This window comes from Mugil cephalus, chromosome 12 (genome assembly GCF_022458985.1).
Source record: "Mugil cephalus isolate CIBA_MC_2020 chromosome 12, CIBA_Mcephalus_1.1, whole genome shotgun sequence".
Taxonomy (NCBI): domain Eukaryota; kingdom Metazoa; phylum Chordata; class Actinopteri; order Mugiliformes; family Mugilidae; genus Mugil; species Mugil cephalus.
Genome location: NC_061781.1, coordinates 9,269,037 through 9,293,098, shown reverse-complemented (window position 1 = coordinate 9,293,098; position 24,062 = coordinate 9,269,037). Strand labels below are relative to the sequence as shown.

Sequence of the window (24,062 nt, the reverse complement as noted above, 5' to 3'; positions counted from 1 at the left end):
CAGCAGAAATACCTGTCAATGCCAAACTACCTCCCACTACAGAGCCAACACAGCAGCCTGCAGCAACTAAAGTACATCCAATTCTCCAAATGCTGCGTGGAAACACAGCTGAGAAATCGCAGCCTGCTGTCAAGTCTGAACTCACCAGCACTGGGATCAAGAACGACACTCTACTTCAGATCTTGGAGCTGGAGTTTCACAGAATTCTGGGCGAAGGGACAGAAAAGATCTCTTCACTGGAACAAGAAAAGGCTGCTCTGAGAAAAGATTTGGAGCAACTCAAAGAACAGCACACAGCCCAAGGAAAAGAGGCAAAAGAAGAGATGGCTCTTATTCATCAGGGGCTCAGCAAGAAGGGAGAGATGCATGAAAATGTTTCCCTGCAGGGTAAACAGCTAGAAGAGGCTCTCCAGGCTGATGGGAAAAAAAGGAAGGAAGCAGAGGTCTGTCTTCAACAACAAGCAGAGGAGACCATGAAAGTTAAAGCTGGACTGACTCTCAAGCAGAATCAGATGGACAAACAACAACGTCAGTGGGAGGAGGAAAAACTCCACTACCTTTCTGAGAACATAGTGATGACAGCAACTATGACGGCTGCAGCTACCAGGACGCAGGAGGATCTGGAAAGTTAAAAAAGACAGTGGGACCAGGAAAAGGCCGACCTCCAGCACCGTCCACAGTCCATGAACAAGCCATCGAGAAGACGGTGGAGGAGGGGGAAAACTCCAGAAACGTGTGATTGGACAGACAGCAACATCTAGAACAGCAGATTGAGGAGGCACCGAAAAAAACAAAGAAGAAATCTCTGAAGAAGCGATTCCTCAGCTTTTTCAGAAGAACTTGAGAGACCCAGCCTCAGTCTAGTCTGACCATTTTTTTTTTTGTTGTGTGAATGTGAGTATGAATGGTTGTTTGTCTCTCTGTGTTTGTCCTGTGATGGAGTCCTGTCCAGAGTGGCCAGAGTGGCCTGGCGTCTCTGTGTTCTTTTTCCAAATAAGTAATCAATGATGTACATGTAACTCACTCATGGGTGATTATATCTTGCTATGGATTCATGATATGGATTTCATATGGATTCCAACACTTAACTCTTAACTTCCAACTTTTACTCCAAATACATTAAGGAATATGGATTAGAAGGCAAATAATCCACCTCGTTTATGCCAACGCCGCCATAGTTGAATGATCCTCGAATAACGGGGTCATGACATGACATCCGTCAATCAACCCATTTATACCAGCCGTCCCTGCACATAACCAAAGATAACACAAAAATAAAAGTAGTGGAATTTACGAAAGGGATAATGTATAGAGAGCTGGTGATTACTCAAAAAAATAAAAACTGACAGGAGTTTCAAATGGACACAGAACCATCGAAAAAAGGACATTATTAAAACTTCTGGATGAACAATGAACTAAAAAATAAGTTTCCAGCCTAATACTTGATGTTCATCCACAGGCAAATTCTACATTTTTCATGTCAAGGAATATAATTCAAGAAAACTGAAGGAACTTTACCTTTATCACTCTCTAATTCATCAGTTCAATACGGGATATGGGGATTTTTCAGTGCTTTACAGTCAAGACTTTTGGGTTAAAATGGATGTTAAGGCTTCGTTTATAGACATCACACACACCAGGAAACAGAAAAACACTGATTCATAATCCTACAGCTTGATGTAAGAGCTTCATGTCACATTTGACTGAAAGTTCAGTTCACCCTTCTTCTTTTACACAGTGCCTTATGCATCTGCATAAAGTATGTAATGCTCTTAGTTGAGATGAGGGATGTTATAGCAGTCGGGAAGTAAGTTAGGAACTTATAAAGACAACAAATAACAGACACACACAGCTCTAATGGAAGAGTTTACTTTCATATTTCCTCATTAAAACATAACCTGAAGTGAAACAGTCTCCCATGCAGTGGTATTCATAACTCAAACATATGCAAATAAGGTGTGAATCAGCATCAAACAAACAAACAGAATAACATTTTAGTCAACAATCACCAGGGGAGAAGGTGCTTTTTTTTTTTTAGGTTGAGGAATCTGAAGTGCTTTCAAACCTCCTCTCAAAGTTTCTAAAGAGACTTTTATGCATTCTGGCTGCTCCAAGTCTAAACAGAGGTTATTTCCCATTCCTTTATAGATTTGTCTATGTAAAAGAAAGAACAAAAAAGCAAGGCATACAAAATAAAGAAATGTGCATGAGAAGAGGATCATATTTTTCTTCATAGTTAGAGATAGGGTGCAACAGCTTTTTCTAAATCCAGGACCCAATCTACTTATGAAATCCAAATCTTTTCAACTATTAGTGCAGTAGTCATTCAGAAACGGCTTTGCCGTGCTGTATTGGCAGATGCAGAACGCGATATCCATGATGAATTTAATTCATTTTCATGTTATTAGTGTATAATCAGAGGAAACATAATGTTTTTTTGTTTTTTTTTCATTAGCTTAAAATTAGCTCTTGCTGTCTTGACAGTGAGTATCATCCTCTGCAGCAGAGTCTGCAATGTTCCCCACTGTACAATTCTACAACCCAACACTGGCTCTAAATGGGCTCTTTCATGTTTGTATTTGCAATTTTAAGCTTAGAAAGGAAGAAATAGTCAATTTGATGTAATCTGCAACCTTACCAGTAGAGGACACTAAATCCTACCCACTGGTCCTTTAATAAAGTAATTCATCCAAATCATGTTCATCAAGCTTTAAAAGGAAATGAGCTGCAAAATGTACAATATGTCTTATGTATTACTTACACATTTAGATAACGTCTGGAAGGTAATGAAGACCCTGATACAGAACCACAACATTAATAACCACAAAATGTTGACTCTACAAAAGAAAGATAGCATGACAGAATGACAAAAACAGATAACTTGTGGTCCAAGTATGATTTGTTTTTTTTTAAAAAACACAAACAATTTTAGGCAGAGTAGTCAGTGCCTACGAAAGAGCGCATTAACAGCCTAAGCTTCAGTTCAGCTGTTATGGAATTAGCAAGCTAGCAACGCTAACAGTAACATCGTGTTTTTAGCAGTCTAAAAAAAAGCTTATGCTGACCAGCATCTTAATAGCCAACCATATTCACAGCATTATAACTCCAGTAATATATATAAAAAAAATATGAACAAGTTTGAATTTCAAATTTTTATATGGGTCATAAAAAGGTCACTGGCATACTATACTCATATTAAAAATAATATCAATTCAATCAGTCTATCAGTTCAATCTCACCACTCTTAAACATCAGTCAAAACGGATTCCCTACACTGCGAATGTGTACATCCTATAAGCGCTATTATCTTCATTGTAAATGCAGTTCAAGAGGCTAACGTGCGGATTCTTCCCTTCAACAGCAATTCAGTTACGTTTCATACATTACAATGCAGTCGAAACCTTCACTTAGTTTGCTGCTCACATTCATGTAGTGAAAAAACACTTGGAAAACACAGATTTGAATGTGGAACAATTAGTGCAGCAAAAATGTGCTGAGAGGCACAAATGATATACTTACGAGAAAGCATGTGTTTTACCTTTGGCCAACTTTTCTTGACATAAATTATAAAACAAAAACCATGTGGAGAAAAACAAACAACACTCAATACCAGCACGTAATGTTAGCAACACTGGTTGTAGGTCAACATAACAACCTGCACTGATTCAGTATTTTAAAGCATCCACATGAAAACTTAATGTACAGATTGACTTTTGTTAGGCGTTGGACTCACTTTAACACAAAGAACAGACGGCATATTTAAGTTAATGGTACCATTACTGTTGAAAATAACACGACAATATCAAATGCTCACAATGAAACACTCAGATCTCGAGGTTCGTTACTCTTCAGCAGCACTGTAAACATGGGTAACAATTACAGGCTGAGTACCATAGATTGTCATGGGAGGCATTTTAGCACTAGTCCTAATAATTTACTTTGACTGTTCAGTACCTAACGGGCTTCGTTATTAATTGTAGTGTATTGACGTGTGTTTTGCAAACAGAATCAGAAATCAAGTTGTACCTACTTGTAAAAGTCAACAAAACTACTCATGCAAATCTACATTATTATTTAAAAAGCAACGTAAAAAATGCAGTAAGTGAGCACTACTCTGACCATGAACACAAAATGACTATAATTCACAGCATGTGGAGAGGTAAGAGGACTACTGAGAGCAACATGTAATGAAGACTCTCTTCCTACTGGTCGCTGATCCAGGCTGATATAAATGTCAGAAACTACTAAATTACATGTAAAAAAAAGAAAAAGAGAGAACTTTTTTATACAGTAGCCTCGGAGATCAGCTTACTTTCCTACTTTCCAACTGAAGGTCGCTGGTTTCGTACCAGTGTCTAGGTGTGCAGGTTCGCTCGTCCTCGGTTCTTCTCGGTCATACTATCTCCTGTTGTAGAGATCTTTGCGTTTTCGCAGCTCCTCCAGCACCCGCGCCCTGAACTGGGTCCAGTCTTCATCCTGGAACTGCTGGACCCCCAGAGCCAGGTGGAGGTCAGCGGAGTGGCTGCGCAGGAAAGGATTGTACTGCTTCTCTTCTCCGATGGTGGAGGGGCTCTGGAAGGGAAGTGCACTTTAAAAAGCAGCCCTACTAAAAAACTGTTGAGCGTGGTCCGTCTGCTGTAGCCGCAACGTATTTTTATCCTACTCACTCATTCGCAGAAAAGGATTATGGGTAGCAAGTGCTTTCTGACAACTTAGACGATGGTAAATCATCTTTTCTCTTTCATTTTATGAATTTAGTCAAGCACAATGCAGTGATTACGAGTGCAGTTGATAAAACCCTGGAAGGCAGGAACGTAAACAAGGAGCATGGTAGGTGGATTCAAGATTCAAGTTCTGCACCTCCTCTTTTCTACCACAAAGCACATTCAAATACATATATTAATATCCATGCAAAGCAGAATGCTTATAAACCTTACCAAAACAGAGTATCACAGACAAGCCACTGTACAGTTCACATTTTAGAAGGAACAAACATGAATGGTTTCTAAATAGCGTTTAGCTACCTTTGTTGAAAGGACCTGGCTCAGTGTCACCATCATGTCTTACAGGGACACTTGAACAGAATGGAGCCATTCTTAGTCCGATTAGCAACACCTGCGCATTTCCTACTGTGACAAGCCGACGTCTGTCTGAAGTCAGACTCGGTTTCCTTCGGCAGTAACATTCATAACCATTAATAAATGCTACGCTGTGGTTTCAAAGCCTCTCTTCAGGGCGCCTAATATAAAAAGAAACCATCTCTGACACCAGATTTATCAGCACAGAGAGATGTTTTGCTCACTGTAAACAGTGACCTGGATACTCGGCTAATGGTGCATTAGGTGAAATCGAAATATAGAACTTTAGTGGTTTGGTGCATTAGTTTTAGACATATTCCTCACAGTAATCCATCTTTCAGGTAGGGCTACTATTAATAAATCTGTATTTTTCTTTACAGCCAATCTGCTCGTCATGCTCATGTAAAAAGTACCATTCTTCAAATCATGGGAAATAAGATTAGCCACATTTCATGCACCAAACACATAGACTGAACAATACAGTCTAGCGTTCAATAAGGTTTGGGAATGGAAGTTGTCACAACTCAGGGAGGTGTAATCTTGTGAAGCTGCCTCTAGTACCATGTTGTATTGATAACAGATTAAAAACTAATCTAAATTCAGGATAAGCACTTCGCTGAACGGTAAACCTTTGCTCTACTGCCGAGTGTATCACACATGAGACTCGATTGTGTGCCACGAAGAGGCGGAAGTGAGAGGAGGTGGGGTGTTCTTATGGCATTGACAACACGTACACTGTACGCAGGTGATAAGCCCTTCTTTCCAGGAGCTGGACAACATGAATCCTTTCTGGGATGGTGCTTGAGAGGCATGACAATGGCGATATATAATTCTCACCGTGCACAGCTTCTGGCCTCGCTGCTGCAGCACCCACTGATATTTATTTTCCCTGGCAGTGTTGCGTGGCTCAACCTCAGCAGCAAACAGTAGGTTGTCCTCTGCATACTCATGACCTGTGGGACGACCAGCGGACGGACACACAAAAGTCACGTCCACATGTGTAATCGTACTTCAAAGATTAAACTCCGTAGAAGTCCCTCTGTAGCCTCTTCTTACGCTTTAACTGTATATATGTGCAATGCTTCTACAGCAAACTGAAGGTAGAGAAATAAATAAAATCAAACGCTGCTTTCACAACACACTAACAGAGACACACTGGTCTGACAGGGAACCCCCTCCTACCAGGCCACAGAAGAGTGTCATCGCTTAGGGAGACAACCGTGTCCAGAGATGAGAGCATTGTTGTGGCAGTGCCTTCAAACATCCTCCCTGAAAACAAAAGGAACAGGTCAAAACACAACGTCTGCAGATTTTAGTCTATATGCAGTTAGAAGGCCAATCTAGACTCATTCTAGGACTGTATTCATTGATACTTAGAATTGAAAACTAAGGTTTTGATTCTTAAATGATCCCGTTGTTAAAGAGGTAAAAAGAACCAACATCTCATTGATCAAGCAAAAGAGATGATGTATAAGCAAATCTATTTAAAAAAACAACAGTAGGCCGGTTTTATTTTACTGTACTGTACTGTTTTTAATTAGTACACACAGACAATATTTCACTCTCTGTGATATTTGGACTACTGCATTATTTCCTATAATTAAATGCTTTAAAGCCTCTAGTAAATAATGATAATACTAATAATAAAAACAGTACAAGCATCTAACATACGCTATGTAAAAATAAAAGCTGCCTTTTTACAAACCAAAGCTACTAAAGCGAACTCATTTGAATTTAAGATGAAATAAGTAAAAATAAAACTGTCTCATAAATGACACAAACAACTTGTCTTGAGGTCCTTCATCAGTATGCAAACTAATGCATGTGATTTGGGCAAAAGGCTGGCTTTTCCAGACACATCAGGCAGTACAGATGGATCATAAGCTCTCTGCACACTGATGCATTTTAGCATCCCATTAGCTAACTGATAAATAATCAGCACATTTCGTTTATTTGAAGCGGGCTTATATTTCTAAATCCGTCTGTTTGTGTATCAGTAATCTGAGTATGACTCCTCACATTTTATTACCGCCACTGTCAAAGTTTTTCTTGTTGCAGACACGGTTAATGCAAACCCAACACGACCTGTATGAATTTCAAATTAAAAATCCTTCTACGCTTCAAATGTTTGCGGGTATCCTGTGTGGTCGTGCAGGGTTAAAGAACAGCAAAGCACACACAGACACACAGAAACACACACACACGCACATCCAACTGAGTTTTTCCTCAGGCTGTATTTGGCCATTATTGGAAAGTCCTAGTTTCTGAGGACACGCTGTTTCTCTTTATATTGTGTTCTCATCAGAAGGTACAAGGTGTAGAGAATGATTCCACTTCAAACAAACCCTGTTAGTGTGAGGTTCCTCTTAGCTGAAAGCACGAAAGATTCATAACTAACAGGGATCCCAAACACTGTACAACTCACCACATCCCGACAGGAACACCAGGTCACCAGAGAAGAGGCTGGAGGGGGCGCCAACAGCTTGGCCATCGAGGAGGTAGATCATATGGCCCACTGTGTGTCCGGGAGTAAAGAAGGCCTTAAAGTGCATTCGTCCAACTGTTACAGAGTCTTTGTGTGAGAGAGGGCTGAGGAGGAAGAAGAAATACGCAGCACCGATATCAACACAAGACAGCTGTTTCGCTACACAGACAGACACATTGGTAGTAATGGGGAGGAGGGGTAAAGAAGTAAATAACTAAGTTATTCAGAAAAAAAATAAATAAATAAAAATATGCCTGCTCTTAAAACCAAAGGGGATCTCATTTTAAGGATTCCCATCATTTCAGGGTTTAAATCTTGAAGCCTGGTGGTTTGGATGGCGTCTATCTTAGGATGACCCCCCCACTCTTACAGGCCACAACACCCCGAGCAGTTTATCATACCAGGATAATTCAGTGTGAAGTCAGCTGCTACGGGCACTGACAGGAAAAACAAGACAGGCCTCAGTAGAGTAAGAATGATTCAGTGAGAAGCAGCGAGCCACGCTGCACAGGCAGGGACTTACTGTGTGAGGCCAGGAATGTTATCAGCTGCACTTCCATATACGCGGCACGAGCTGTGAAGCCTTTTCAGCCCTTTGTTTCCCCCACTGTGGTCCCTGCACGTGGAAGAGAAAGACCTGGATTGCTGTTTGTCTAACATACATATACAAACATCGCGCGCTTAACTACATATCGTGCCCATATATGGTTTTGTTAATCTTGGTACACAATGCTGCTTAAAAATATTTTTTACATTTCTAAAAAACGACCCACAACAGTCACGAAAGTAGACAAAGAGAACCAATCAAACACACGAAACAGAAATATTACACTTGTGCATTTGTGAATTCAGGAAAATGAGACAATATTATATATCGGTGAATTTCTATTCAGACATGTAGAAATAGCTGTTACTTCTACATCAAACCTTGAAATATAAAACTGCATATTAATATAGTGAGACAATTTGAAATCTGTAAAACTCACCAGTGCTTGTGCGTACAAAATATTGCCTCCAACATCACACCCTCTTCCTCAAGGACTGTCTGAAAAATTAGAATAATAATTCAAAACAGATGTAAAAAAAACCTTCAATCCCCGTATAAAATCAATACTTCAGCAAAACTTTGCTCAGAAGGGCGTAAAGCCGCCAGACACTTCAGGGAGTCCACACAGGTATTCTACTGAATACACTTATATAACATGGTTATTCACTGCAAGTGCGACCACTGATAGTCAACAGCGAAGGATGACTGCGAGGAAATGAAAACTGTGCACTGAAAACTGATGCAGAGAAGTGTCATCCTTAGAATTACAATCACGCACACACATTTTGTTACACCTAAACGCCGCCATTCTCGTCGTACCCGCATGGAGTCGTTTCCCCAAAGACATTTTCCGCATTATAACTGTCACATTAAAGCGCCCGTCAGATCACGCTCCAGTATATCTCCGCTTATATTGCTCCACATAATCCTGATATTGATTTTAGTTTCTATTTGGTCTCGTTTGGGGAGAATTTATTTCCAACCCTGGGCGGTACTTCAGAGATATGGTTCTCCCACAAAATGTTACTGGGACTGTGGCAAAGCAACCGTTTCTTTTTTTTTTTTTTACCCAGATGATGCTGCGCTGAAAAATACTTGCCACGTCCTGACTTGCCTGCTGCAATGTGTTGCACAGAAAAACAGATTTCTACTGCAACTTTAAAGTCTAACTATAGAATGCTGTACATATCATACTCAAAGCTTACAGCAGAGGCACTCACCTGAACCGACTGAGGGTCTGCGGGGTCCACAACAACTGCGACGCTGGAGGCTGTGTCAATGACAAGGTAGCTGTAGTTGTCTGACAGCACCGAGATAGGAATTATTTTAATGCCTGTGGAAAGAGAATGAAATGTAAGCATTAATAAAGTGTCTCAGAATGGTAAAACTCGCTTGCCGGTTCACGAGGGAGAGGGATGAATGCATTCATGGAGGTCATGGTATTAACTGAGCGAGGTTTTGATTTAATTATTTTTTTTTAATTCCGAAATTTTTTTTATTCTTTTTGCTTTGGTGTACGACAGTATAACAGTACAGATATTTACAGTATGAGACATCCATCGTTGCTCAAAACACATGCATCATCACTTATATAACAAAACTGAGAGGGAGATAAAGTAAAATACAGTACATTCAAAAAACAAATTACCATATGGGAACGATTGTCAATGTCATAGCTAAGAGGAAACATTCATCCAATAGTCTCCCTTAATGTCACAGATTAGCTACTTTTATTTGCAGACTAATCTGTCCATGAGGTATGAGTCCAAAAGAGTTCCCAGACCAATACCTCAGCCTTATTTAGCCTATTAGTCATAAGTTTTTATTGGATAGTCTTTATCATGCTGTTAATCCATTCTTTTATGATTTAATTATATTTTCATTTTGGAGGGTGTGGCGCATAGTGCTATTGAAGTGTAGTGCGTTGCACTTACACATTTTTCATTTTAGTCAGTGAGCTGAGCCAAATAATAGAAACACTTTCGTGTTAAATCCAATCAAGTTTCACAATTATCATACAGTTCCTTTCTGAGGCCGCCTCAACATAAACTGAACACTGTAACAGTCTTAAAGATTTAATGTAGTAGCTTTATTAGAATACATTTGATTTCACTAGGGTAATGCACTGGCAAGTGAGTGTATAAAGTGTGTCTTAAAGTGACGCCACCTTAACCCACACATCTATTTGTATGCACAGAGAGTAGTGGGCACCCGGGTATCAGTTCTAACCAGCGACCCTGTCGTCCCAATTCCACTTCCTTAACCATGGTGCAAGAATGTTCATGTGGTAACATAACCAGCCCACAATCAAATATGAGAAGCATGTGCCCAGTAAAATCTGTACTTGCTGCATACCATTGAACTCTACTGGACAGGACGTAGAGTGTCCAGCGGGATAGTTTTCTCGTGCTTTCCTCATTTGTCTCTTGTAGTACATGTAGCCGAGTCTGGTCCTCGTGTAGAGTGTGTACCTGGGGGGCAGACCATATTATAAGGCTTGGAAATACTTTTTTTTTTAGAAGAAAGGGTTGACAGTTCTAACACCACTATGCAGACACTTCAAACAACAACGCCCACTTTAGTGAACTGCCTGAGAATTTAGCGTTGCAGCAATTAATGTGGGACAGTTTCAACTTAAAGTCAAGCTACAATTAACTTGGTTGAGAAGTAAACAAGTAGGTGTAAGTAAACAACGTCTGCTCAAATAAACTAAAATTAAACTAAAATAAAGCTTCCGACTGCGCAAAGGCCCTTGACCTCCGCCCCTAGAGGCGGTTCTTTGGTCATCCGGCGTCGTTATTTTAAATCGGAATTTATCTGAATTTTATCCGCTGCCATGGCCCCTTCCTCCTTAATAAAAACGGTAAGACGTTGCTAAGCTACGCTAAATATAATCACCAGGACAACATTAAAAAATCTCGGCGTTATTAAGGGGGTCCACGCTGAACTCACGCGATTCGAAACAGCGGCTTCTCCGTGCGGGCCATTATCTTGCTCAACAATTTTCTCCAAAAACGCCTGTAGCGGACACACAAACATAGGAAACAGAAGAAAGATGCAGCTACCACCAGCGTTACTATCCAGTCAGGAAGCGCCATAGCCTCTGAACGGAACGTAATGACGTATCATCTCCAGACGCACCAAACCCGGAAGCGAGGGGAATAAAAAATAATAAAATAATAATAAAGGAATTAGTATAACCTTAGCAACATAATAGTGAGACATCTATCTATCTATCTATCTATCTATCTATCTATCTATCTATCTATCTATCTATCATTATTATAATTTTTATTTTATTTAATTATTTATTTTATTTATTTGTTGAAATTATTTATTTCGTTAGTTAGTTATTTAGTTATTGAAATGCAAATTAAAATAAATCTTAAGAGATTTTTTTCCAAAGAATTAAAAAGTTTAAAAATAATAATAATAATAAATAACCCAAAAACAAAATTCCAGCATTATTTATTAATTAATTAATTTATTTATCTTGAAGTATGCAGATTCACCAAGCAATTTGCTCACGTTCTATTTGTTTCGTATATCTAAAGTTGAATTCCTCTTATTTTGAGAAGGAGCCTGAGCAACCAGTGTCCATGCTGTCAGTGCAGCGCCAGTAACAGTGTGAGTTTCAGCAAACATATCCAGTTACAAAGATGACATACTCCCGTGGAGCGAGACTGCAAACCTCCGAGGAGGGAGAGGACTGAAGGACACTCTTCTTCCATCTCAGGCTAAAACCACAAGGTAAGTAGGCCAACCTTCTTTTGATGGTTGTTTATTTTCCATTTGTTTAGGTTGCAAAAATTCACAGTTAGATTGAGTTTCCTTTTTTTGCCATTGTTTTTGTTTGCCTGTTTTATGTGGTGTGTTTACTCTATTACAAGTATTACAGGTATTAGCATATTACAAGTAACCACGACTTTTCACGTGAGATAATAACCCCAGAAATTGGTTTGGAAACTTCAGTTTGTAACTGAAAAGTCCATAGTAATTACTGGATAGTGCGTATTTGTAGTTAACATAGTCATATATGGCATATATGTATTGTATGATATGCATTGTATAATTCGGTTGTCCTCTCTTTAGGGTGGTTCAGCAAAAATAATGGATTCTAAAAATGACAGTCCTCCACCTTATGAGGAAGCACTGCACCATCCGAAGTCTGGGACTGGCCCCTACCAGCCACAACAAGGCTCGCCTCTTCCACCACCTCCATCTTACACCCCGAGTCCCGGCATGTGCCACGGCCCGCCCAGCTACTGGGGCCAGGGAGGCGTCTGCCCGCAGGCCGGCATGTGTGCAGGCCCTGGCTTCTCTCCATCTCGGATGCCCACCACAGTACCTACTCTGTCTGCCGGACTGCCTGCGTCCAACTTAGGTTCTGAGGGAGTGAAACAGACTTTAATTAGACACACTCTGCATTGTGTTTAGATTAGCCTTCGGGTGTTGTAAGTATTAATTATCACTTCATTATTTCCAAATATTTCCAGAATACATGGAGGATTTTCTCAGCACCCAGTGGGAGAGCACATCCATCCGGCATGCCTTCATCAGAAAGGTAAGCAGACACTTTGTTCTGTTACTCAGAAGTCCCGGTGATATCCACTGTTTGTTTGCCCAACGCAACTTTTTTGGTTCTGTGTTTCTGGGACAGGTTTACCTGATTTTAACAGCGCAGCTTGCCGTCACCTTTTCAGTTGTTGCCGTCTTTACGTTTGTGTAAGTGCCGCTTTATCCGTCCCAGCACTTTCATCGCACATCTGAACGGGTCCAACAGGGCCACATTTCTGCTCCTCACTGATTCCTTCTATCTGTGCTTTCATAGTGACCCAGTGAGGCTGTTTGTTATCAGATACCCGGGCATCTACTGGGCAGCTTTGTGAGTCACAAAACACACCTTCAGTAAAATGAAATAATAGAATTAAAAACAAAAAAAAAAAAAAAAGAGGAGTAAAGCTGCAAGCACACAGAATTATTTAGATTCTGGATATATTTCTCCCCGTAGAGTGGTTTATTTCGTGGTCTACTGCGTTCTCGTCTGCTGCAAAGAGCCGAGGTAAGAAACGTCTGGGCCCAAATCAGAGTCTGACTGACTTGTTACTACTGCTAATATCGTGTCTCACTTAAACCTTCATAATGAATGATGCTTCCGTTTTGAAATATTCCTCTTAAATTTTTGTTTAGGAGGCGTTTCCCGTGGAATGTTGTGCTGTTGGGAATATTTGTGAGTAATGTTTTTGGGGATTGTGACCAATATTGCTGGCATTTATCGCTTGCGCCACCTAACATTGTTCTCATGTTTTCCTGCTGCAGACTCTGGCCTTGTCTTACTTGGCTGGAACAGTTTCAAGGTTTGTGTTTTTAATTTCTTTTAAATCTCTCCAGGTCGTTGGTGTGTTGCTGCACAATAGGCCAACGTACGTGCACAAACAAGATAATGTTTTATACATGCCTTTGCTTTTGTGTTAATCACCACATATTCATCTGTTTCAGCTACTACGAAACAAAAGCGGTGCTTCTCGCCATGGGAATAACAGCATTAGTCTGTATAGCTGTGACCGTCTTCTGCTTCCAAACCAAGGTAGACGGAGACGTAGCTCTCTGTAGCTCCCTAGCCCGTGGCTTGTCAGGGGATGTCTTTGTTGTCAATGTAAAAGAACTCCTTTGTCTCGCATTACAATGGGGCTCTGAGTTCCTTTATTATTTATAGCATTTCTGGATAAGATGCGAATCCAACTTCTCTGTGTGATGCAACTCGAGATACATAAGTTACGTTTTTGTCCCTCCATGCGACGCATCCGCGCGTGGTTTTAGTTCTTATTCTGAACCTCTTTCCAATTATTCTCTGTGCTCTTTCATGTGCCTCGGAGCTTATTAACTGCGCTTTCATCCTCCGCTTTTCATCCATTCCATTCATTAATGGGCCGCTTCTCATCGTAGGTGGACTTCACCTCCTGCGGGGGACTCCTCTGCATTGCTGGCGTGTTGCTCATGATCATTGGGATTGTCACGGCCGTCGTGCTCTCCTTCCAATACGTGAGGACTCTTTGGTCAAACGCTATAATTTATTCTCTCTACTCGTGTTCCTTAGTGTGAGGAGCGGCGGCTCAGAAGGATGTGTGTGTGTGTCTGTGTGTGTTTCCACTGTTTCACAGGCCTTTCTTGTGTCACTCAACAGGTCCCTTGGCTGCATATGCTCTACGCCGCAATTGGAGCCGTCGTTTACACTCTGGTGAGTCTGCACTGACATCAATTTAGGCATTTCGGCTTTGCGCCCCTCACAGCCTGGAATGCAGTTATTTGTAGAACTAAATGACAAGCCCGTCAGACGACTCAAAAAGTGAAGACTCTAGTCCAGTGCATCCGAAGTGGAAAAGGGTTCAGTCTCTGGGGACGCTGAACATTATCAGGGAAATGTTCCCAGCCCGTTTTGATATTTTTAGGTCGACGTGTCCACCGTTTGGGTCCCGAACGGAATACCACGAAAAACTGCTGGAGGCCTCACCATTAGATTTTATGTGGACAGTCAGTCCCTGGGCAATAAACCTTTTACCTTTTTTTACCTTACGGCTACATTCCAAAGAGGGGGAGGTTCTGCTTCTGTGCATTGTGGTCCACAATCATGTTTCACCTGGACACTAAATGGTCAAATAGAAACACCTGTTCTTTCCATTATGTGACAAGTGGACAGCTTGCACATTTTTATTCCCCCTCAAAAAAGGCCAATGCGAAATAATAAACTGGTATTCTATCAGCCTGAGCTGCACTTTGTGTTTACCGTCCATTTACCACCCATTAGCAAATCTCTGCGTGGCATCATGCCAACGTGGTGACCATAAAACTCAGTTCAAGGGGCTGCAGCTGTAGCTATACTAGCAAGTGAGAACTGAGTGAAACGTACAAATACCTTATACCTTTGCTTCGTGACAGGCTTTTTTTTCTCCCCCTTTACCTCCTAGTTTTTAGTGTACAACACCCAGCTTCTCATTGGTAATCGAGAGCTGGCCATCAGCCCAGAGGAGTACATCTACGGAGCGCTCTCTCTCTACGTCGACATCGTTCACATCTTCCTCTTCATCCTTCAAGTCAGCGGAGCTGCTACCGAATGAGCCAACGGTCAGATCTCACCTGCGGAGTCTGAAGAGTGCATTGCGTTTGTTGACAGACACGATGCTACGTATGTACAAAAAGCGTGTAAATCATCAATGTTTCATCTATGCTGTATATATTTCTATTTTTATGTCAGTAACACTTGAGCACTTTGTTGCACTGTATGAAGCAGGACGGGATTTATTTTAAGGGTCTCGATTAGTGTGAATGAAGAGATGCATAAGCTTCGCATTCTGTATAGCTGCGATGTAATATTTATTATTTTGTGCGTGTTCGACAGTCGTCTAAACCGTTACTGCTATCAAACGCTCTCACAAGTTGATTCGGTTAAGCCTGAACTGACCCCCACCCAGACCCCGAAGAACGGAGACAAACAAGTTCCAGGTTAAGTTCTTCTTTTATTATCAGTGTTTAATTCTATTTATTACTTACAAAACACCTGCAGTTACAGGCATACGGCTGGACACCACGATCATTAGTCCAACGTCTGTGCTGGTAGTAGGAGGGACTGAGATCTGTGTTATTAAGGTTTTTTTCTAACCTCTCCATAGTAAGAAAAAAGAGATACTTAGACAAACACTGAGTCATTGATGAAAAGATGTGTAAAGTGTGTGCAGCTTTCCAGCAAGTTACTGAAATGTCTCTTCAATGTACCAGTTATTTGTTCTTGTTACAAAACTATGCACATCAATCAATAAAGTACACCTGACTGTTACTACTGCTTTATTCTTCCTTCTGGATGGTTTATTATAGTGGCACGTTAAAGTCATACGGTGGCACTAGCTCTTATACTCTCGCCTGTTGATTAGCATTGTTCCCTATCACCGACATTTGTGTGTAATCCAGTGGTGACTGGGTTCATTAGCACGGTGGAGTGCTCAAGGCGTGAGGCGTTTAGGGTCACGTGGGAACATGGATGTCTGACGCACGTTGTGGAGACCCAGGTACAGCATGCACACTCTCTCCAAGCCTGTGAAGGGAAAGAGATCAAATTATTTTTTTTAATGACATATCTGGAGCCGTATTCATCCTGACAACATTCTTCACTAAAAGAAAAAGGTTGGCACATAACACAGATTCTAATAACTTACCAATGCCTCCGCCACCATGTGGGGGAGCGCCGTAGCGGAAGGAGTCAATGTATGCCTTGATCTTCTCCAGATCTACAGACCAAAATAATAAAAAATAAAAATATTGCAGTCACGTAAAACCTTTAAATAAAATTTTAACATTTACAACCAACATATTTCTGGTGTTGTAAATCCCACTCTTCACCAGCAGAGGGAGACAACTCATTTTGAGTCTAAATGCCAGAAAAGAACCGTCTCTCCATTTCTTCTCACCTATCTGGTGATGGGCGGCCCTTTCAGTCAGCATCTGAGCGTCGTGGATTCTCTGAGCTCCAGACAGGATCTCCTCGCCCCTCATGAACATGTCATAAGAGTTGGAGTATTTCTAGACAAAAACAAAAAACAGCAATAATTAAATTATCCTCACTCTTCTTCGTCTACTGATGAAAGGACAAATCAAGAGGGGACTGTAAAACTGATGTGAGAAGCCTGACATATTTATATGTAACTGACTGGGTCACTTAGATTTCATAAAGATACCCAGTATGTTCAAAGGCAGAAGTAAAACACGGATGCAGTGCATGTCAAGAGGTGATAAAATGCTGCATTTACAGTTAAGTTCTTCAGGACTCCACCAGAGATTCTTCAAGTTACAACACAAGTTTAACAGGTCAACCATAAAACAAACACTATAACACAGTGTTAGAGTGAGTGAAGAACTTACAGGGTTGTTTGGGTCAGGCATCGTGTAAAAGGGCCTAACAGCCAGTGGGTACTTATCCAGCACATAGAAGTCAGTGTCATACTGAGGACAGAAGAAAAACAACAGGTTGAAACCAGACGTTAATAGCTGCATACGTGAGGACTAATTATGACACAAGTGTTACCACATTTATATTTATACACTCAAACAACGGTTCTGAATGATAACCTGCTTACTTTCACTTTCCGGTTATGGCTGTGTGTGGTAACCTGTTATGAACTACAGCCACAGGCTGAGAAATATGACGTGATGACACGTCTATCGTCTTTGAACGTTTGGTAAAATGTTTAACTTGATATGATTTGTTAAGTACACCACCTTGTTTTTTTTGTTTTTTTTAAACTTTTAGGATTTATATGCACAAGTCCTGATGATGTAATAACAATGTGATGAAGTCTTTTGAACACTTTAAACCAACATGTAGGGGTTCTCTTACTTGCTGACACCATTCTACAGTGTCTGATCAAGCTTTATTCATATTTGTATTTTACACACAGTCTAGTATTAACAGAATGAAAAACAAACCTTTTCCTTGACAAGGCGGCCAAGCAGCTTCTCATTGGGTGTGCTGCAGAACAACAAAACACTTAGTTTAACAACGTGACTGTATCTCACGTTGTTTACTTGCAAGTCAACATAATAATGTTGTGTAACGTTTTGCTTCATCGGTGTCACCAGTTCAAAGGAACAGCTTTGATCCTGAGAACATCTGAACTACTGAAAACTGATATAACTGATGTGATGTTTCACATCCTCCGCTTAAACAGTTCCGGCTGACTGCTGCTTTCATCACATCGAATCATCTGACAGGGTTAGGTTTGCGCAGAAGTGTCCTGACCTGAGGTCGTCCTCGTCGCCCATCTCCACCCCGGCCTCGCGCAGCATGGCCAAGGCCTCGGTGTACTCCAGCCTCAGAGTGGGCTCCAGGAATTTGAAAGGCTCGCTGGGGAACTGCTTGTTCACCGTCTGGATCTCTGTCTGGAAGCTGACGCAGAGGCACAGTTGCGTTGTTCGTTATTTCGACAGGACGTCACACCGACTTCCATTCTTCTCCCGCAGACTCACCACATTCATTACACTTCTAAGCCTGAATGTGGACTTACACCTAAACCAACATGACAAGCTTTTTGTGGCCGTGTAAACAGAGTTATTGTTATTATTGTACTGATAGTGATGATAGTTGTTAAATTTTACTGTTATTGTCATTTATGAGTATTGTTCCATCTACTTTTAGTTTGGTTGAATGAAGGAATGTGAGCTCTATGAATCCTAGTATCACTGAGGGTTATTGTCTTGTTGTTGTTATTGTTTTATTTTATTTCTATTTTTACTGTTTTTATTTCATGTATTGTCTCCAGGAAGATTGGCGGCTGATATGCAGCAGCTAATGGGGATCCCAGTAAACACAATAAACTATTTATGTCCTCACTACCTGAGCAATGCAAGCGCACAGACGCACACAAACTCCTATTCAAGGGTTTCCTACACAGAAACCAAATGCCAGACAAATCTGGTTGTTCGGCCGACAAAGGTCACATCCCACACATCTTATTTAAACCCTTGAGGTTTTGGCCGAGTGGAAAGTCATGAGAACAAAAGTAAAACCGGCTATCCTGAGAAAGAGGAACAACAGTCACAAGATGAAACCAACACAAATGAGTGACGTTTGATATATGAAAGGGACAGTTCAGGAACAGAGTTCTATGTAACCTCATATCACACGCAACCCGTGAAATAATATGATGTGTGCGTAAGCAGAGTTTCCCCAAAGATATTAGATCGGTTATATATTCACATTTTTACACATGACATGTGAGGGTTGTTCTCTCCCACCTCTTATTCTTCTCTTATGCCTAAATTTAAAACCCTCACATGTATAAGTGAGGTCAGAAATGCTTCAGGTCCAATTCGCATAAATAACTTTACTCTTTTATTCAGTAATCTGTAAGAATCGTTGTTTGCCTGCAACACTGATTTTCACCACTAGGAGGCAACAAAGCCCCACCATAACATTTCCGTTCTCCGTAGACAGAGTGAGTGGAAACACTGACCTTTATCGGTCCAGACAGCAGACAGTGACAACATGTACTCTTAATTCAACCATTTACATGCTGACTTTTTGACAACCACAATCTGCCCACACAGAGAACTGATTCTGTCAAAATCCAGCCAACGTGTTGAATAGGGAGACAAAACTTCACACCTGTTTGACATCATTTCCATCCATTTTTGTCTCTTCCTCACCGCAACCGACACAAAGTTAATATTGGCCCAAGTCAAGAGGTCAGAACAGATCTTACTTGTCTCTCAGGCCCTTGAAGATCTGCACCATGGTGTCAGTGATGGAGTCAATCACTTCGTGGTAATGGTAGTTAAAAGCCATCTCAATATCCAGACCCACGAACTCAGTCAGGTGACGGTGGGTGTTGGAGTCCTCTGCCCTGAAAACTGAAATGATGCAGATTTAACATCTGTGACTTGAAGTCAACTGAAGTAGAAGAGAAAAGGGTCAGATTTCAACATTTGTCTTTAGTAAAATGATCTTTCTAGCAACAGTCTCCGGCCGTCAGAGTTGTCTTGTTCACTTGGAAATGACATTGGGGCTGATGGAGCCAACAAACAGCATGGAGGCAGAGATTCTCATCGTGTGTGTGTGTCGAGGAGCTGAGGAGGCTCAACAACACGTGTCCCAAAGAGTTCGTGAGGTTACCTCTTGCCAGCAGCTATCAGACACCACAATACCTCCAGTTGCCACGGGCAGGCGTCAAAAAACAAACATACAACTGTCTAACCACAACTATTAGACTGTATCCTGTACAAACTGTTCTCTGACACATGTACGATATTTATACACAGCACTGGGTTTTCTGTTCTTCTTCTTACCACATATATTGTGCAATTAACCAAAAACACTGCACATATGTTTCACATGTACATACACGCAGTAGATAGCGGACCGATCAGGTGGAACACTGTAACCACCGTATATCGTCTAGGTCTCCCTTGAGCCTCCAACGGTTCTTCATGTTTTTTTTTTCAGTTGTTCCTCAACTGTTTTTCTGTGTGTGTGCGTGTCTGTGTCAGGCTGCATCCTGCTGGGGGTGGCTGCTCCCATTAAGGAGTGTCATTGCTATGGGTGTTGTTGTCTGGTCTGGTCTAGATGGGTGGTACATGTCTGTGTAACATCCAGCAGAACGTTGTATCGTCACAAGATGCTCAATGATATTATCGATCCTGTCAGTGGTCTTAATGTTATGGCTGACAAATGCACCACACCGTGAAAAGAAAGTAATATTTTCTATGTATTTACAGGAGCTTATCTTTATGTCTGCGGCGCTCCCTTTGAATTTCCTCCACGGGGAGAGATCGATAGACGTTCTAGTATAATTTAATGTTATTGTTCTTTTCACTGTATCCGCTGATTGAGATGCACATTTAAAAGTCGGTATAAAATGCGGCAAAGTTAATCATTACTGATTATCATTCGTGTTATCGGGGTGATTAAGATATCACATTGCAGGAGCCTGATGATACATTACTGATTGCTGAATATATTGAGCCCAACGCGATGACAGCGCATAGGAACGGCTGCTCTGTGGTGGCGAGATGATCACAGTCTCCATTGTGTAACTGATTGTTTTGCTCCGTCTGTTTCATTTACAGGAGAAGGAGACTTTTCAGATATATGAAAACACTTTGAATATGTATCTGCGTCGAGACGCGGCCGAATTATGTGGAGATGGGGCCAGAACGCGAGACACGATCATGCATATGAATGGCTTTATAAGTGCAGAGACGGAGCGCGTTTCTTTGTTTTTGCATGCGCGCTCCGTCTGAGCCCTGAATATATTTCAAGAAACGGGAGAACAAAATAAAACAGATACATGACATTTACTCCACCGTGCAGAAGACCAGCCTGTTGTTTGCATCGGTTTGTTCCCTGATGAACCTCTTTAGCCAGTTTTTGATGGTGGCACCGGAGCTAAAGTCAAACATAGTTGTACTTCTGACTCCTGGGATTTTGAGGAAAGTTGATCCCAATTCTCCCTACACGACGAAAGAGTGAGGCTGTAACTAAGGCAACGGTGGTGAGTACGTCGTTGCCGTAGAAGCAGTAATGACCTTAAGCCCTTTGATTCCTCTGGCGGAGCTACACAGGAGCAGACTATAACCTCGGTCCAGTTAGTAGAATACTGAACGTGCAACCTTGTCTGTTGTATTTTATCCTGCGTCGGCTAAGATTCATGTACGTGTGTGAAGGTTTTTAGTCATTCAAGTCATGATACATCCCAAAAAAAAAAAAAAAACTGAAACGACAGCAACCAATTGGCTGGGATATATACGCGGCCATCTCAAAAGGACGCATGCGACAACTATACAATAAAGATAAGGCTTCTCTAATCAGACGGTGGCAGTGTTTGCTCAGCTGAAGAACCGGGGGTCCTCTTAAACCGCCACTATAAAACTTTTACAAGCCTCATTGTGTCACTAACACACTAAGCTCTGTGACAGTGAAAGCAACAGAGGGAGGTCTGTTAAAGTTTAACAATCTAAATACATTTGCAGCCATTTTAAAGCTGTCATCTCAGTTAATAGGGGCTACATTTTTCATGACACTCTCACTGCTCGTTTTCTTTTCTTTTTTTTTTCTTTTTTTTTCCTGTATTTGGCCGGTGCGCGAGGCGACAGATGGGAGCCCGTTCTTACCTGGACCCACACAGAAGACCTTGTCAAAGTCAGCGCAGATGCACATCTGCTTGTAGAGCTGCGGGGACTGGGCCAGGTAGGCGCTGGTCTTAAAGTAAGACACGGTGAAGACGTTCGCCCCACCTTCGCTGGCAGCTGCAAGTGGACAAAGACAAAGCTTTTAGAATTGGAAGACGGAGATCACAAACACAAAATGACCATCAGCCGCAAAGGCTGATGATCTTTGACAAGTACAGCTGCCCCTGTGAGGAAAATTCTCAGCCCACGCTAGCTGACGATGATCACTTGGAACTATAATTAGAAATCTTACAGTAGGATTTTAAAAAATACAAATATTTATACGATGGCTAACAAAAATATAAGATTGCATCATCGGTCATTCAACGGTCATTAAGCACAGCTGATTTCTACCAATGACCCCACAACAAAAAAAAAAAAATTGCCCCCCCAATGCTTTCAAAAACAAACATTTATATAACATAGACCATGCTTGCATAACACATCTGCTGCAGCCCATTACACATAGACGTCAGAGGGCATTATCTGGCACGCTCGTGTCGTCAAAAGCAGGGTGGGGGCTCGCGAACTGCACGAACCGAGTGTGTGTGCAGTGGGCGTTGGCAGGAAGACGCGGTTTTGCAAAAGGAACACGGTGTTAATTCGCAGCTGCCGCCAAAACAAAAAGAGCGCCACTTTTGAATTCGGAGGTGAGGCCCTCTGCCGTCATTGGCTCCGTGAGAAAAGAGGAAGCGTGAGAGTCTCAGATCCTGTGACACTTAAAGTTCAAATATGCGAAGCACGTGGGAGACTGAGAACCGGAGATTAGAAAGTGTGGTTTTCAACTTTGAAACAGGAACAACAAATAATAAATAACCTTCATCTTTTGACTGGCATTACTATTAAGTTTTGTGTGTTTCAGTACAACTATTTATCCATTATCAACAATATATTGAGGCTTTGACCATCTATGAGGAAAACATGAAATAAATGGAGATGGAAAGCAGGGAAGGTCTTCTCTGGATTCAGTAAAGTGAGATGTTTTGGGAACGATCTGAAGGAAAGCTCCAGCTGTAAAATCAGAATCACGTTGTGTGGAAACGCGAGGGGTTGATGTGAGAGGCCGTCGATGAACTTAAAGCTCTTCATTAGACTGAAACACTGAACGCCATTTGAACACTTCACTGACGTTCGCTTGAACACTGACATGAACGCAGGCACGAACACACCAACCGGAGTTCAAATCTGGTTCCTGATCTGGATCATCGTCTGTAACGGCATGCGGAGGAAGTCACCCTCACAACTGTCACACCGTGACTCACAGGACACCTGTGGGTGGTGACATCGCACCCGGTGCGCCCTGAGTGATGCACGGGAAATCAAAGTGATTCAGTGGGAAACGGCCCAGGGGACAGGTCCGACGCGAGCCGCGCATTTACCTGATATTATTTTCGGGGTCTGGATCTCCACGAAGCCCTTTTTGGAGAGGGTGTCCCTGAAGAGCTGGCACACTCCGGACTGCAGGCGGAAGATGGCCTGGCTGGTGGTCGTCTTTTGAGAGGAAACAGACACAGGGCAACCAGCAGAGGGCCTTTACCACACTTCATGTGATTCATCGGATACATTACACAATCATAACAGATGTGTGGAAACAAGACTGACAGTGGGATTTTTTTTTTCATGCACCTCCCGTCTGCACGCAGCGTTAAAACATTCATCTGCTGGCGTGGGGAAGATGTGAATTCAAGCGCAACGCCACCACTGGGAAACGTAAACCCGTCATTATCAATGCAAATACTGAAACCAGGGCAGGGAGCGCTACCACTCAAACCGAATCAAGAGATTACAGTAAAAACCTAATCCCCCCCACGAAAAAAAAAACCGCAACATTTAGGCGGCAGAACGTGCCAACATGCAAGGCAGCGCTCCCTAAGACCCGCTGACTCATCACGAATGACCACAAGATTTCTACAACTGAGCTTTTACGCCTTTCAACCCCGGTTACTATACATCATCGTGAAGACAGAGCCTGGTCCTCTTAATACAGTTCGAACAGGTCTGTGGTAATTAAAGCCCCTCCACCCCTCTCTTCCATCTTTACTGCCTGTCCAGTCCTGAACAGGCTTTCGTCTGACTAACAGCTGGCAGAATGGAAAGGTGATAATGTCTAAATACTGGAGAGCTCATTAATCTGGAGACAATGCTTCGGGGCTGTCTGGTTGAAACTTGCAATCTTGATACTAGGCAAAAAGAAGAAGTGGAGGAAAACATAAAACTTTCCAGCTTTAATACACTGCTG

General features: G+C 41.7%; 3 protein-coding genes across 4 annotated transcripts in view; 1 reads left to right on the top strand and 2 right to left on the bottom strand.

Annotated features, from left to right (window-relative positions):
* Positions 1–1,853: 1,853 nt before the first annotated feature.
* pnkd (PNKD metallo-beta-lactamase domain containing) lies at positions 1,854–11,232 on the bottom strand. Its single transcript, XM_047601788.1, has 9 exons — positions 11,063–11,232; positions 10,466–10,581; positions 9,331–9,443; positions 8,550–8,608; positions 8,087–8,179; positions 7,504–7,667; positions 6,261–6,347; positions 5,916–6,031; positions 1,854–4,572 (listed from the first exon to the last, which is right to left on the bottom strand). The coding sequence occupies exons 1-9, from the start codon at positions 11,206–11,208 to the stop codon at positions 4,399–4,401; spliced, it is 1,068 nt and encodes a 355-aa protein (XP_047457744.1). The 5' UTR covers positions 11,209–11,232; the 3' UTR covers positions 1,854–4,398.
* Positions 11,233–11,745: 513 nt separating this feature from the next.
* Positions 11,746–15,780, top strand: LOC125017469 (protein lifeguard 3-like). The gene is made up of 12 exons (XM_047600708.1): positions 11,746–11,860; positions 12,203–12,494; positions 12,607–12,674; positions 12,771–12,835; positions 12,942–12,995; positions 13,122–13,172; positions 13,301–13,340; positions 13,430–13,467; positions 13,610–13,697; positions 14,057–14,152; positions 14,295–14,348; positions 15,076–15,780. Exons 2-12 carry the CDS (start codon positions 12,221–12,223, stop codon positions 15,223–15,225), a joined length of 978 nt encoding a protein of 325 aa, XP_047456664.1. The 5' UTR covers positions 11,746–11,860; positions 12,203–12,220; the 3' UTR covers positions 15,226–15,780.
* The window catches only part of dars1 (aspartyl-tRNA synthetase 1), a 26,757-nt gene continuing 18,299 nt past the window's right edge, over positions 15,605–24,062 (bottom strand). For both annotated transcript variants that reach the window (XM_047600705.1, XM_047600707.1), the window contains exons 10-18: positions 23,203–23,314; positions 21,767–21,901; positions 19,360–19,507; positions 17,898–18,044; positions 17,585–17,627; positions 17,021–17,101; positions 16,570–16,681; positions 16,318–16,389; positions 15,605–16,196 (exon numbers count right to left, since the gene is read on the bottom strand). In XM_047600705.1, coding sequence (XP_047456661.1) covers positions 16,105–16,196; positions 16,318–16,389; positions 16,570–16,681; positions 17,021–17,101; positions 17,585–17,627; positions 17,898–18,044; positions 19,360–19,507; positions 21,767–21,901; positions 23,203–23,314 — 942 coding nt within the window. In that variant the 3' untranslated portion in view covers positions 15,605–16,104. The remainder of the gene's footprint in view (positions 16,197–16,317; positions 16,390–16,569; positions 16,682–17,020; positions 17,102–17,584; positions 17,628–17,897; positions 18,045–19,359; positions 19,508–21,766; positions 21,902–23,202; positions 23,315–24,062) is intronic.